Below are 14,480 nucleotides of genomic sequence, written 5' to 3'. Positions count from 1 at the left end.
GAGTTTCTCAGAAGAATGTTCTACCACTTCTAGATGCAGTGTTCCATAAAAATATAGAGCTCCACTTCTTGAGTCTTCTCTTGGCTACGAAATACCTGCTCAGTGTGAGCTGAAGGGCGGGTGCTGAGAAAAGGCTCCCCTATTCCTACACTTTAAGCTGTGTTCATTTCCTACCTGCTTTGCAAATGGAAAATGAGCACAGCTGTGAGTTTCCTAAAATCATTGCTCCTCATTGTCTGGCTAACCACAAGAGATGCCAATTTAATATCCCCCAATTTGTTTTCACCCAGAAGATTAATTTCTAACCTCCAGTATAGCAAGAAACATAGAGACAAAGTTAAGTGGACGAGAGTTTTGCAGCCTGGTGTGTGTGAGGCCTTAAGTCAGCCACCAGGACAGGTTTATCGGGATCTAGGAACACGACTTTGCTTTGTAAGAGCTACGGGACAGCAGAATTCCTGCTTCCTCACTGAAGGGAAGGCATTTCAAGTATTAATTTTCCCAGTCAGTCTTCCTGCTTCCACAGGGAGGGCTGAAACGCTGCAGGTTCTCCAAAGAGAAGTGGCAGAAGGAAAACACTTTAAAGAAACACTGGAGTTAAGATGAGTTTACGTTGAACGCTGCACCGGTGAGGGGTTTGCATATCTATTTGCTTTTAGATCTACCTTTCAGCAGGGCTCAATGAAAGTAGACGGAGGCCAAAATCTATTTTAAAAAGGTTAAAACATAAAAAAAAAGTTGTGGACAATTACAAAAATCTTGCTTAGCAGCAACCAGCCTCTGACCAGTTCTTTCCAGTAATGGCATTAAAAAAAACAACCTGATTAATAGTTCAAGAAATAGTGCTAGGCAGAAACCTTTTCTCAGTGTTAATAGCTCCCTTGCGCTCTTCTTTCTGCTCTTTCACTGTCCACTGAGAAAGGCCAGATGTCCTTTGGTGCATCTGTTGGCATAATGACCTTTTTCACCACACTAAAAAAAGAAAGAGAGAGGTAAGTTAGGACGGAGCTACAGCTTTTTCCTCCTGCTGCCTTTAATAATGTAGCTAGGAACTGTTCAATTCCAAAACTTTGTCACACACAAGGAGAATTTCAACATTTGAGGCTTCCAAGACCACTCCACCTGATAAGCACTGCGACACAGATACACTGGGGGCTCTGCTGATCAGCTATCCCAGATTACATTCATGACTCTGCACCTCAGGGCTACTCAAACGCAGAGAGAAATGTCAGTATCTGATATTACAACATTCTCCACATACGTAATTTATTTGCTTCCTTAAGTCCCAGCTCTACGCTGCTCATTTACTGGAGATGAAGTACAATAACGTAGCCTCGGGCAGAGATGTGACTTTTGAAACCTGCAGTTGCAAAAAACGGGAAAGGCAGGATGAAAATTCTCTGTGCTTTCTCACTCACTGTAACATTTTGCTAGTTCCAGTTATAGGAGCTCACGTCTCTGAGGCTGTCACTGTCACAAGATGCCTTCAGTGGAGTGGGTTTATGTTGTCAGCATTTACTAAAACTTTGTTTTGGAACTGAATAAACAGCTACTAAAGGTTTTCAGTGAAATGGATCCAGCTTCTTAAATACCTTTGTCTGGTCACGGTAACTTCTACCCAGACAAGCACTTAAGACACAAAGTTGGCACACACAATGATGTAACTGTCAAAGATGATGGGAAAGAAAGGTGGTTGTTTTTTATGTTAGTTTTGTTTGTTTTTTTTTTTAATCTTTTCTAGTGGCTAGGGTTGTGGCTTTGGGGGAAAAATGAGCAGAGATGGAAACCCGATTGTGTCAAACTATTTCCCATGATCCTGAATGAGAAACCAAGGTGAACAGTTTATTTTTTGGTTTGACAGTGAGGGCTTGCTGAAATTACAGCTGACACACTGAACAGTCTGAAACAGAACAGAAACTTCTGTTCATATCTGAAATTGAAATACTCAGTTTCTGTTACCCACAAGGACCTTCCACACCAAAGTCATTCCCCAGTCTCTGGATGTAAGCAAATTAACTTGGCAGATAAAACTAATATTAATCCTTATTTTGAAGCGTGCAGTTTGACAGTCTCCTTTAACCATCGCTGTGGTAGGGATCCTGTTTATTAGCATACAAACTTAAGTATGTCCTCCAACAGTCTTAACTGCTCACTGCAAGCCCCTGAGCTGGCAAACCAGCTGTCTCCAGGCTTAAGAACTCAATAATAATTCCCACAGCTATATCCACTCACTAAAAGTGTGATGTTTAATGAGCAGGGCACGTTTCACTGTGAAAAAACCGTTTGCAGGACCAACACCACAACCACACCAGTCCATTTCTTTGCCTGTGACAAGCAACAAGCAGCAAAGCAGCGTGAGGCAGTCCAGATGAATTACCTTGTAACAGGTTACTTGCTCCAACGGCCGGGGTCCTCTGTTCCCAGTGTTGTTATTTTGAGACTGCATGACTCCGATGACTTGGGGCGTCCTCTGTTGGTTGGGAGAAGAGTTCTGACTCGTTAAGTGCATCAGGCATGATGACCTTTACGGTTGTTATTTTGTTAAGAAGAAAAAAAGAACACCCCACATATCGAATGATCAATTTTCTTCCAAATCTATGTGTGGGTGATCTGCCAGCTGGAGCACCAGAGAGAAGAAATCAAAAACTGAGGCTTACAAAGCCCAGCAATCCTGCTTTTTCTCTGAAAAGCAAATTTGGAGTTGGTTTAGGCTGCTAAAATATCATTGCCATCACCGAGAGATGTCATGCAGATTCCAAAAACTGGCAGATTGCTGCACAACCACGTATGATGTGCTTCTAGGCAATGCAGGAGTGTTCTGTGACTAGATTTTTATGCAAAGTTGGAGCAACCTTCATGACTACAATGGCACGCAGAGCTGCTAGCTGCTTAATTCTTGTGTAGCACTTCCCCTCCCTCCAGGCAGCCCCCTAGGTAACAGAACTGCCACTGCTGGCCTCTGAGCTGAAAATTGTAACAATGACTGAGAAAGTTGGCCAAGTTGAGGGGAGAGACAGAACAAAGCAAAACGCCATGCTCCCAGGACAAAAGCAGCAGCAATGATCGGATGGCAGACATTAGAGGGCTGGGAGGAAGGCAGAGAAGGGGCAGTGCTTCGTGGTTCATTAGGATTTTCTTAATAAGGACTTAGAGAAAAAGTATATCACACACATAAATAAAATAGGAGAGGTTTTCCCTCATTTAGTGAGTGTTTCTCTACGTTTTTCCAAGCAAGTCAGATCCAAGAGTCTGTTTTGACCATTAGAGACTATAAATTCTTCTAAAACACTGTGGGAAATGCTTTGAGGGTGGGTATGAAGGGGAGGCAGGGAAATTGTGTACCTTTTGCTGTGTTTGTGTCGGCTGAGGCAGTGGTGGTTGCTCTGTGGTTCCCATAGGCAGTTCAAACCGAGGGCTGGTTTAGACCAAAACAAAAAGATTGATTCTCAAATCATATGCCAACATTTTACCATCAGCTCAAAAAACACCGAAAAAGAAAACAAACGTTCAGCTAATTAACTTAGGTTCATGGGAAATAGGCCTCCCCTCCCCACTTCTCTTCGCATTTTGATGCTCAATACTTATGCATACTAAAATGCTAAACCAGTACGCAGCATCTCCCTCTAGCTGTGAAGTCCTCTGGAACCTAAACCCATGCAATCTCACTGCACTGATGGCATCCGAGCACCACTCCAGAGGCCTACTGGTAACTAACTCCCTGAGGAGCCCCAGCCCCACACCCACCAAGTGAAAACGCAACAAACTAAATGTTGGCCAACTTTCCAAAACTATTGGGAAGCACTACAGCACCCTCATTTGACATATATCAGATCACGGAGGAAACGAGATTACAGGACAAGCCTGGAAACATACTCACTGCATGAATTTACAGGTAGGTCCCTCTGGACAGAATCCTACTAGGTAATTCACACAAATGACTCTTCGAGTGTGTCGGTGTCTGCAGAGGGGACCTGCAACACAAAGCTCCATGGTTCACGTATCGTAAATGCGCACAGCAGCACTCACTAGCAGCAGGTACACAAGCAGATCATGCCAAGAAAGAATGGCAGCACCCTACCCTTGATTTACAGCCAGAGAAGCAGCAACTACACAACATACATACCATGTTTACAGAAGCCTCTGTCATACCAGGGACAGTCTTTGATCTTAGATTCCGGGTCGATGTGCAAGAATGGGCATTCTTTGTTACTGCATTCCCCTGTACCAAAGGCAAACACACTTCTTAGTCAATTGTACGAGTTCAAGATCAAACTGCTCCTAAACCATTACCTGGATCGTGTAGCTCCCACAAAGCTGTTACCAACATTTACACGTTCAGGCACAACAGTCTTACTGCCTGCCTTAACCTAGGGGATGAACACCAAGCACTCACCCCCGGTGAGCCAAGTTCTACCAGGCTGGATTGTTTGTGTGTGCTTTTAAAAACAATGCGGAAACTGAATTTGAAAGAGCAGTCATGATAACAAAAACCAAACATATAGTGCACCAAAAGTGTGGAGAAACTACAAATTGCGCACTAACCTCACAATCCAAGGAAACCTACAAGACTGTAAGTTTCTGACAGCAAGTTGCCTCATTATGTCCAGATCTCCAGAGCTGGAAAGCAAGTGCATAAAAGTTTTGCACCCCCATGCCCTCTGCTGCTCATCAACTCCCCAAAACAAGAGTCATGCAAAGACCACCTGCTCAGCCTACTCAACTCATAACCAAAACAGAAAATAAAGAACAACACCCAGAAACAACTTTGAACTTCCCCCCTCTTCCCCCAAGGGACAAGCTCTTGAGAGAGAAGACATCTACAACGCATGGCGGACTTAGGGGCGTGAGATGAAGCGCTAACCAGATCTGAAAAGCTCCAGCCTAACAATATCAGCAAACTCAGAAGAACTGCAATGTTCTGAAGACAGTACAAGAAGGATGTACCAGGATCCTCTTCATCAGACTCCCACGCTTGCAAGGAATGCTAAGTAGGAGCTACAATGCCCCTTACCAAATTTGGAGTAGAAGTAACACTCAGGCATCTTGGTCATGTCGTACTCGTGCAGAAACTCGCACTGGTCTCCCTTTTTGCACAGTCCTCGTAGCCAGTGTTTGCAAACAACTGTCTTTTCCCCGCTGATGTGTCTGAATGGGCACATGCCTCCTGCAGAAGGATGGGGTGAGCAGAAGGAAAAAGAACAATTAAGATCTGCAGCACGAGCAGGCACACAGCAGCAACAACTCTTCCCTCGCCTCTGCAAGAGGGGCTTCAGAAGACTTTACTTTTGTTTATGACTTCAGCATTTAATGACGACGACAAAACAGGGACTTCCAGACAAGTCCTATTTTACCCTCTAACAAGCTGAGCAGTGTAGTGTCCAGCTCTTAAAGCTGACAATCACAACCCACAGCTACTAATACAGACACAACCACACAGGTCTGCTTGTGGTAAATTCAAGCCTTCCCTCACTGGTAGATTTTCTCATTCACCTCCCAATGCCCCCCCCAAAACAAACAAACAAACAAACCAACCAACCACCCACCCAAACTGCAAAACAAATAACCTATCACTTCACAGTTGCTGGAATGAATCCAATATCCTTCATTTTTATGCTCAATCTCTGTCAGGCCCTCTCTTAACAAAAACCATGAGCATTGTAGGTAGTGCTAGCAAATCTAATTTTCTTACCCTTCATATGAACATAACAGTATCGGACAGACTACTTGCCTTTTCCACAGGCCGCTTTTAAAAAAAATTCACAGACAGCTGCACCTGATTCTGTGGAGAGAACAAAGAAACATAATTAACTGCAATGAACTTTCGTAGCAGCTTTCAAAGCGTTTCCTTTCTCAAGAAGCAGTCTGGTTCTCAAATACAAAAGAAAAGAAACGTTTCGGTTTGGTGAATTTATTCTCCTGCATGTCTGGCCTTCACAAATATCTCTGTTCTTGGTAAATACGCAGCAGGAGAACTTGTGTTAGGTTGGTGGTGTGTGTGTGGACTTTCAGAGGTTTAGGTTTTGCCTCTGCTGTTTAGTAAGTCACTGCAGTGAAACTTGTGCTCACAGTCCTGACAACAACGGCCTTGTGTTCTTTGCCCAGAACGGCCTGAAACAATCATCGGGGTGTCATCCCTTGCTGATCACAACAGGAATCACAGCATTTAAGAGAATTAGAACACAGGAGTGTTCTGGCCTAGCCAGAAATCTTCAACAAACATCCAGCTCTCCCTAGGCTGCTTGTGGCGGACTATCAGGCTGCAGGACAGCCTTGTGAGACCAGGCCACAAATGCACCTCGAGATGAAGCTTCCCTGCCACCAAAACACCTCAGCTATCTGAAGGGAACGAAATAGAGGGTGCAGAAAGTCGTCTTTATTCATGTTAAAGCCTGAATTTCCATTTTCTAGGCCGTCGCAGTACAAATTAAGGCTTTAATTTGTACTGCTAAGGGAGAATGGGAAAAAGAGTTGGTGTGAGACAAAATGTGGCCTCACAGAGAAACCTGGGGGGAGAGGGCTGAGAGAGGGAAGGGAAGGGAAGGGAAGGGAAGGGAAGGGAAGGGAAGGGAAGGGAAGGGAAGGGAAGGGAAGGGAAGGGAAGGGAAGGGAAGGGAAGGGAAGGGAAGCCCCCCCGAGCCCCCACGCACTGTCCATGCCGGGAAAAGGCAGCGGCTGCGCCCCCAGCTGCTGCTCGACGGCCAGCTCCAGGTCGAACTTGATGTGGTCCACGCTGGCGATGAGCTCCTGCATGGTGGCAGCCGGGGGGCGACGGCAACGGGAAGGAAGGGGGGGAATGGTGGGGGCCGGCTGCGGCCAGGCCCGGCCCGGCCTGGCCCGGCCCAGCCTGCTCCGCTTCGGCAGCGCCTCGGCTGACGGGGAGGCGGCGGCAGCGCCGCTCCGCGCCGCGCCGCCCGCCTGGGGATGCCGGGAGCCGGCCTCTGACCCTCGCCTCACAGCACCGGGGCCGCCCCTTCCTCCTCCTCCTCCTCCTCCTCCTCCTCCTCTTCCCGCGCAGGCGCCGTGAGGAGCCCGAGGAACCCTCCCCTACCTCCCCCCCTCCGGGAACCGGGGCCGGTTCTCGGTTCCCGGGCTCCGTTTTCCCCTCAGGGTCCCCCCGCCATGAGGCGCGCGCCGCTCCGGTTCCTCCTCGCCATCGTCCCGAGGGGCCGCGGGCAGCCCCGCGGTGTCGCCTCAGGGTCCCCCGGTGCCTCCTCGGTGCCCCCCGGTGTCCCCTCAGGGTCCCCCGGTGCCTCCTCGGTGCCCCTCGGTGTCCCCTCAGGGCCCCCAGGTGTCCCCTCAGCCCCTCACAGGGTCCCCCCCAGTGTCCCCCCAAAACTATGGGGTCACAGGGCACTGAGTTCATCGCCGGGACCCCCCCACAGCAAGGATCAGGGCTCGGGAGGCTGCAGGGAGGAGGATGAGGAGGATGATGATGATGAAGGTGTGGAGTTCGGGACGCTCTCCACCAGGTTTTCCGCTAGGAAGTTCTACCACAAAGCCACGCCGCGGAGCCGGGACTTAAAGCTGGAAGAAGAGGGAGAGGAGGACACGGGAAGGAAGCCCCGGCGCGGGCCCAGGAACACCCCGTACTGGTACTTCTTGAGGTGCAAGGCGCTCATCAAAGAAGACAAGGTTTGCTCTTTGCTCGTTTTTGGTAATAATATTTAATTGCTGCCAAACAGAGCGCTCTTGGGTTAGGATTAGAGTAGTTTTGTTGGAAGGGAGCTGCAAAGTTCATTGATTCCAACCTTCTGACTGCTTCAGAGCAAGAAGTTGTAATCAAAAGACGTGCTCAGATCCTATTTACCTGAGTTCTGTTCACACCACCTTCCTACCTAATTTTTCCCTTTCCAAATAGGAATGGGGTTAACTAATCATTTTTGATGGTGTCCAGACAGTGACTTCTAGAAATTCAGCCACTCCTCAGTGCTGTCTCCACTCAATTAGTCCAATGTCCCCTCTAGCAGTCATGGCTTTGATATTTGTGTGCCATCACCTCCCATCCCAACCCCCTGCAACACCATCTGTATCATCTTACACGCTTCATTCATATCTTTACAGAAAGCAGCAAGAATTTGTGATGAATCCCGTGCTCTGTAGGACTTCCACCACAATCTGACTACGGCTGAGGGTATTGATATATTGTGACCAATTCTGTTGCTGCCTTGTAATGGATTTTCCTTTTTCCCATAGCTGGCAGAGGCTCTGGAGCTGTTTGAGGTGCAGATGCTGAAGGAAGAGCGAGTGCAGCCGGAAGAAAGCAATTACACCGTCCTAATTGGTGGCTGCGGCAGGGTTGGCTACGTGAAAAAGGCATTCAGGCTCTACAATGATGTACGTAGGTCTACGTTCTCTGCTCTCTCAAACCTTAAGTTTTCTCAGCTAAAACTGTTTCTAACATTTGGTGTGTTATTCTCTCTCCAGAATGCCTTTTAGTGTTTACGTCTTCTTAGCCTGAAACTTTTAAAACCAAAGTAGGAAATTCTAGAACTCTTTTCCTAAAAAGTTAGTCCTGTGTTTTCTTGTCTTCTCTTAGATGAAAAAACGAGGCTTAACTCCCACTGAGCCCACGTACACAGCCCTGTTCAATGCCTGTGCTGAATCACCGTGGAAAGACTCAGGCCTGCAGAGCGCCCTCAAATTACGGCAGCAGCTAAAGAGCAAAAACCAAGAGCTGAATCTGATAACTTACCACGCGCTGCTGAAAGTCTGTGCCCTGTGCTCAGATCTCAGGATGTGCTTGGATGTACTGAAGGTAAATATGTGACTTTTCTTGTGTCAAGTGTATTCTGCTCCAGTTAAAGCTCCTGGGCTATAATCTGTAATTATCTATACTTAAAATGTTTCTATTTCATTGATCTTTGGTTTAAAATCAATTAAATCAACCTGGCACATACAAAGTTTGACTAGATAAAACAAGGCAGCTACAGGCCTAAACAGAGGTTGGCTTTGAAACTGTAGTCAGGTGTGTCGAGAATTTATTGAACAGTTTTTCTGGGGCTCACAACTATTGTCCCCCTTTCCCTCATTTTGATGTATTCTGCAGCAGCTTTTCTCAGAGAGGCCAGCCTAGGAGTTGCTAAAAGGCTTGCTATCCCTGTGCCCAAATTCCCCATAGCTCCCCTAAGGGAGAAGCTAGGATCTATGCAGGCATTTCAGTTGTTTTTTTTTTTTTTTTTTTTTTATTCTGGAGCAATCGTTCTGCTCAGTGCTGGGAGCTCACCCTATGCTTTGTTGTTACTCTGTCCCCAGAAGATAACAGCAGCATTTGAGCTTCACAGCTGGCTGCAACAGACTGTTTGGGTAACTGGGAAGTTCAATCCTCTCTCTGCTCTCTCTCCTTTTGTAGGAAATAGTGCAGAAGGGTCATGTTCCCACAGCTGAGACCTTCAGCTTCCTTCTCATGAGCTGCATAAAGGACAGTGAAAGCGGCTTCCGATACGCCTTACAGGTTTGTCTTCATGGACTAAATGGGGAAAATGTGCTTCTGTACAGTAACTTGTCACTTGAATGTATAGAAAACAGCAGGTTACGATGAGCTGATGAAATCAGAAGGAGCTCAGCACCTCCTAGGACAAATTTTTTAAACTAGACTTCCATCAGGACATCCTGTAAGCTCGTGAGGTGCCCTGAACGATGTCTCAGGACCATACTAGCTAGAGGTGGCTGCTCACTGCCACTTCACCTCTTCATGCTGTAAACTTTCTCCTTTTCTGCAGGTAGATACTGTACCAGTGGGCACTGTAAACGTGCTTACAACCTGCTAGAAGTGCTCCTGCTGTTCGCTGTTACTTACATTTGATGTTCATCTTCCCCTCTGCAGGTTTGGAAGCAGATGGCTAAGCTTGGAATAAAGGCCAACATCCACACGTACAACTTGATGCTGCGTGCTGCTAGAGACTGCGGAATTGGCGATCCGGTTGTGGCCTCCCAAGTACTGCTCAGCCCCGCCGATGGGAGCTCACCTCAGCTAAGGCTCGCACCCGGCACACAGAAGGTGAAAAAACAGAGAAAGAAGGGATCGGAGGGAGTGCCTGCTGTCCAGCTGGACGTGGAGGCCATGGAAAAGCAATTATTTCAGCAGAGTTTGGCGCAGCCTGAAGAGCTGATCAGGCAACAAAGGGAAGATGTGAATGAGGCCGAAATGAAACTAGTACCAGCTGGTCTCAACAACAGCACTGAAGCATTGGTCAGAGGAGATCAGAATGAGCTAGAGCAGGACCAAGCATGCCTAAGCCAGAAACTGCATTTGTGCAACCTGCCCAACTTGCTGGATTCGGGGGTTCCTGATGCAGCCGTGGTCTCCTTGGGGACGGTGGCCACGCCATCCCATAGACTGGCTCTGATGGGGGACGTGGAGGGCTTCTTGAACAAAATGAAAGAGGACAACGCAGAACCCAACATTAAAACGTTCACGTTACTGGCTGAGCTGGTGGAATCCCAAAGCCCGTCAGAATCCTCTCTTCTGGCACTCCTGGATGAGCATAAGGTGAAAGTAGACGTGACCTTCTTTAACACTTTAATAAGGAAGAAAAGCAAACAGGGAGACCTGGAAGGAGCAAAGGTAAGGAAAAACCCAGAGCCAGCCTCATTGTTGCCTTCTTGTTTTGGGCCTCCAGTTGTGCTGTGTTTCATTGTGACACCTGCTTCTCTGTCCACAACAGAAACTGGGAATTTGGCACTGCTTTCCACTCAGCAGTGCTACAGTGAGGCTTTCTGGAAACCGATGTCAGTATTTGTATCTTGCAGAGCCTGCTGCCAGCTCTCGCAAAGAGGAGCCTCTCCCCTAACCTCCAGACGTTTTGTAGCTTGGCAATTGCTTGCCACCGAGAGAAGGATGGGTTGCAGCTGCTCTCAGATTTGAAGGTAATAAAAATAAACCTCTACTGCTTAGGGTTCAAGCTGCAAAAAGCAATAGAACTATTAATGCTTCTATAAAGTCCTGCTGAGGCTTCTAGGGTGTGATTTAATTCCCTAAACACACAGCTCTAGAGCAGCTGACAGCCTGTAGCTGCGCTGGGATAGGAGAGGGGTCAGTGGAAGAGAAGGTGCTGGAGCAAGAGCTGTGCTCCTTGTGTGAGAGGTGCCAGAACAAAAAAGGCACGCAGGAAACCCTGTGCTAACTGGCAGCTAATTTGTTGTTTCCAGACGTCCGGAATAACTCCCAACAAGTACATCTACAGTGCCCTCATTGGTGCTGCCGTGAAGCAGCTGGATTACAGCTACCTCACGGAGATCCTGCGAGACATGAGGAATAACGAAGTGCCTCCTAACGAGGTCATCATACGCCAGCTGGAGTTTGCAGCGCAGTACCCACCAAAATTTGACCGGGTGAGTGGCCGTGACAGTCTGCAGGGTGAGGAACACCACCGAGGGAGGGGAGGTGTGAGTGCCAAGGCTTCTTCCTTTGGGTTTGTCTGATCTGGGGACATTTTCTCAGCAGCTCTTTACCTAATAACAGCCTGTAGCTGCTGCATGCCGGTATTATGAGCTCTGTTCTAATCAAATTCTTTTTTTTTGTTGGTTTTCTCTTTGTAGTATAAGTCAAAGAACCCCTACCTAGCGAAAATTGACGGCTTCCATGGCTACTACCACCGGTGGTTAAAAGTCATGGCAGGAGAGGAGACGCCCCACCCCTGGGAGAAATACAGAACAGCCAAACGGTCCGTGGGGGAGGATAAGGAAGAGGATGTGCAGGGGAAGCTACGCCAGGAGGCTGCAGCTGACAGCTAGGTCCTGCGTGTTCCGTGTGCTGAAAGAACTCAGAATTCACTCCCTTAAACTGCCTCCGTGTAGGAAAGCTGTTTTGTAGGTCCAGGAACCCAAATTCTTATGATAACCACTAAATAAAATATTTTTCCTCTGTTCCAAGGAGAAGCAAATACATTTCCAGTGAGTTCCCTTAAGATACTTAAACGAATCACTTTAAAAAACAAACGCACAACCCCACATCCAACAGGAGAAGAGGGGCACAGATGAGTTTTGCCAGAAGACTGCTCCGGTCTCTCAGGAAAGCAGACTTTATTTTAAAATCAATGGCTACACAAAAAGCTACTCCAAAACAACATCCTTTGTACCTAGCATCCAGGCGAGCACGTTGCTGGTTTAATCGCAGTACAGAGCTATCCAATCACGCAGGAGGTGGGTATAATTGCACTCAGAGTCCACGGTGCAGGACGAATTCAGAGTTCAAAAGGTAATATTTGGGTCTCGGTGCTTCACCCAGAACAACCTCGGCATCCGCAGTGAGTGCATTCAATGATTCTACCCTAGAAAAGAGACACAACAGCAATATTTCAGCCAAGCTCTGGTGGGCAGGCAGTCCCTCCGGCCTCAGCCTTGCTGAAGAGGCTGTGTTTTGAAGGGGTCTGTGTGAAAAGGCTGCCTACAGCCCAATTTTGTATAGTTTTCTACACTTTAATAACTTGGAGCAACCACACGCCAAAGCTGGCAGCAGCTTTAAAGCACCCAGATATTAAATCTACCAGCAAAAGGTAAAAATTGTTAGAACTAAAGAAAATTACCAGAAGGAAGAACATTCCCTCCCCTGCTGTCCCTGACCAGGGTGAGGTTAGAAAGGGCAGAAGGGGAGGGAGAAGCCGAGAACTTACCACTTCCAGCTTGCTTTTGGGGACCCTGCAGATGCAGTTGGTCCCGAAGTTGGTGTCCCGCGTCTGGATGCAGCGCAGGCAGCAGAGGTTCTCGTAGCCCTGCTTCTTCCACTTGGCGATCAGGTTCTTGTCGGCGTATCCTTCCTTGATGCAGTACTCGTAGAGCTCTGCAAAGAGCCAAAGAGCAGACGTTATTAGCACAAGTAGCTCCCAGGAAGTGTTTTTGAAAACAGCACGAGGAATTTCTAGCAGTGCTCACGAGCTCTTAGAGCTACGCAGGGGCCAGAATTCCCTCCGCCCTCCCTCCCTTCATCACCCCTGTTTGGGTGCACCCCCAGGCAGACACCTCACCGGGGGGAGGCATTTGTCCTTCTCACCTCTGCTGATGGCTTTTCTTTTGTAGAAGAGGTCAAAAATGTAACGTGTCTTCTGGTGGTGGATTCTGAAGATGGGCCAAAGCGATTCCACTTTCCTCTTCCCCTCGTGGGGCTCGGTCTCCGCTGGGAGGGAACAACAAACATCAGATCCCACCAGATTTCAGCTGATTCTCCCAAATTTCCACCTTCCTCTGTAAGATTAGAAACTGCTCCAGGAACATTCCTGACTTTAACAACTTGGAGTTAGGAACGAGCTTAATGGGAGAGGATTCCAAGGAGAGGGATGTGGCCTGGCAGGGTCCCTTTAGGAAATAAAAGCTAAATTATGAGGACAGGGGGAAGGAGGTGACCTGCGGAGGGACGGAGCTGACTTCATGGCTGATGGATCTCGTCGGACCAGAGCAACAGCACGGGCAGGAGCTACTGGTTCTTCTGCACGCATTGCTCACAGAGCACCCCACAACAGGCGCACCCCAGCCCTCTGCCCGGTGACCCAAACACACCCAAAAAAGCTCAGGACAACCCAGGACAACCCGGGGCTTGCCCCGTGTTTGGGGGGTGCCCGGGGCATTAGGGACGAGCTGTTTTTGGGGCCGTTACCTTCCCGCATCTTCTGGTCCAGCTCGTCCAGCGTGGGCTCGATCAGCTCCCAGCCGTCGGGGGGCGGCTTCCTGCTGCGCTTCACCTTCGGCATCGCCGCGGGGACGGGGGAACACCGGGGGCTGCCGCCTGTCTGCTCCCCTGAGCGGGCACCTCGGATCCCTCAGAACCGCTGCAAAGAGACAGGGGGAGGCTGCGGGGATCCTGAGGGGCTCCGGGGCGCGGCCAGTGCCCCCTGGTGCCCTCCCGGTAACGCCCCGGTACTCTCCAGGTACCTCCCGGTACCCCCCAGTAATCCCTGATGCCCCCTGGTAACCTCCCGGTACCCTCCCGGTACCCCCGGTACTTCCCAGTACCCCTCCGGTACGCTCCCGGTGCCCCCCCGGTACCTCCCAGTACCCCCCGGTGCCCTCCTGCTGCACCCCTGGTACCCTCCGGTACTTCCCCGGTACCTCCAGGTACCCTCCAGTGCCTCCCGGTGTGCTTCCCGGTATCCCCCCGGTATCCCCCCGGTGCCCCCCCGGTACCTCCCGGTACCCCCCAGTGCACTCCCGGTACTTCCCCGGTGACCTCCGGTGCCCTGTCGGTAACCCCCCTGTACCCTCCCTGTACCCTCCCGGTGCCCCCCGCGGCCTGGTGCTGACACCGGGACGGTTCCCGTTGGCCCCGGGCCTGGTTCTGGCCCTACCCTTGTCCCGCTCCCGGTCCCGCTCCGGTCCCACTGCCACCCGTGGGGTCCTCTTCCCCTCTCCGCGCCGCGCTGAGGTGCCCACCGCAGTGCCTGAAGAAAACCCTCCTTTCTCCACGCCCTTCCCCGCCGTTCTCCCCTCCCTCAACCGGGATACCGTAAAAACTCCGCCTCAACGTCAGGGCCGCGCGCTGCCTTCTCGTT

At 49.3% G+C, this 14,480-nt stretch overlaps 3 protein-coding genes across 3 annotated transcripts; 1 reads left to right on the top strand and 2 right to left on the bottom strand.

Annotated features, from left to right (window-relative positions):
• Positions 1–742: 742 nt before the first annotated feature.
• On the bottom strand, positions 743–6,960 carry CPSF4 (cleavage and polyadenylation specific factor 4). The gene is made up of 8 exons (XM_084296012.1): positions 6,648–6,960; positions 5,729–5,779; positions 5,012–5,164; positions 4,124–4,219; positions 3,878–3,971; positions 3,343–3,415; positions 2,378–2,470; positions 743–972 (listed from the first exon to the last, which is right to left on the bottom strand). Exons 1-8 carry the CDS (start codon positions 6,748–6,750, stop codon positions 904–906), a joined length of 732 nt encoding a protein of 243 aa, XP_084152138.1. The 5' UTR covers positions 6,751–6,960; the 3' UTR covers positions 743–903.
• A 60-nt stretch (positions 6,961–7,020) lies between these two features.
• Positions 7,021–11,853, top strand: PTCD1 (pentatricopeptide repeat domain 1). The gene is made up of 8 exons (XM_084296011.1): positions 7,021–7,632; positions 8,194–8,334; positions 8,537–8,755; positions 9,350–9,451; positions 9,824–10,564; positions 10,750–10,866; positions 11,149–11,331; positions 11,539–11,853. Exons 1-8 carry the CDS (start codon positions 7,120–7,122, stop codon positions 11,731–11,733), a joined length of 2,211 nt encoding a protein of 736 aa, XP_084152137.1. The 5' UTR covers positions 7,021–7,119; the 3' UTR covers positions 11,734–11,853.
• Positions 11,854–12,004: 151 nt separating this feature from the next.
• BUD31 (BUD31 homolog) lies at positions 12,005–14,382 on the bottom strand. The gene is made up of 5 exons (XM_084296241.1): positions 14,277–14,382; positions 13,589–13,760; positions 12,989–13,111; positions 12,612–12,778; positions 12,005–12,269 (listed from the first exon to the last, which is right to left on the bottom strand). Exons 2-5 carry the CDS (start codon positions 13,680–13,682, stop codon positions 12,219–12,221), a joined length of 435 nt encoding a protein of 144 aa, XP_084152367.1. The 5' UTR covers positions 13,683–13,760; positions 14,277–14,382; the 3' UTR covers positions 12,005–12,218.
• Positions 14,383–14,480: the final 98 nt, after the last annotated feature.

Source organism: Netta rufina, assembly GCF_964035555.1.
Source record: "Netta rufina genome assembly, chromosome: 15".
NCBI classification, from domain to species: Eukaryota; Metazoa; Chordata; class Aves; order Anseriformes; family Anatidae; genus Netta; species Netta rufina.
Note: the sequence above shows the minus strand (reverse complement) of the source record. Positions and strands in the feature narration are given on the sequence as shown.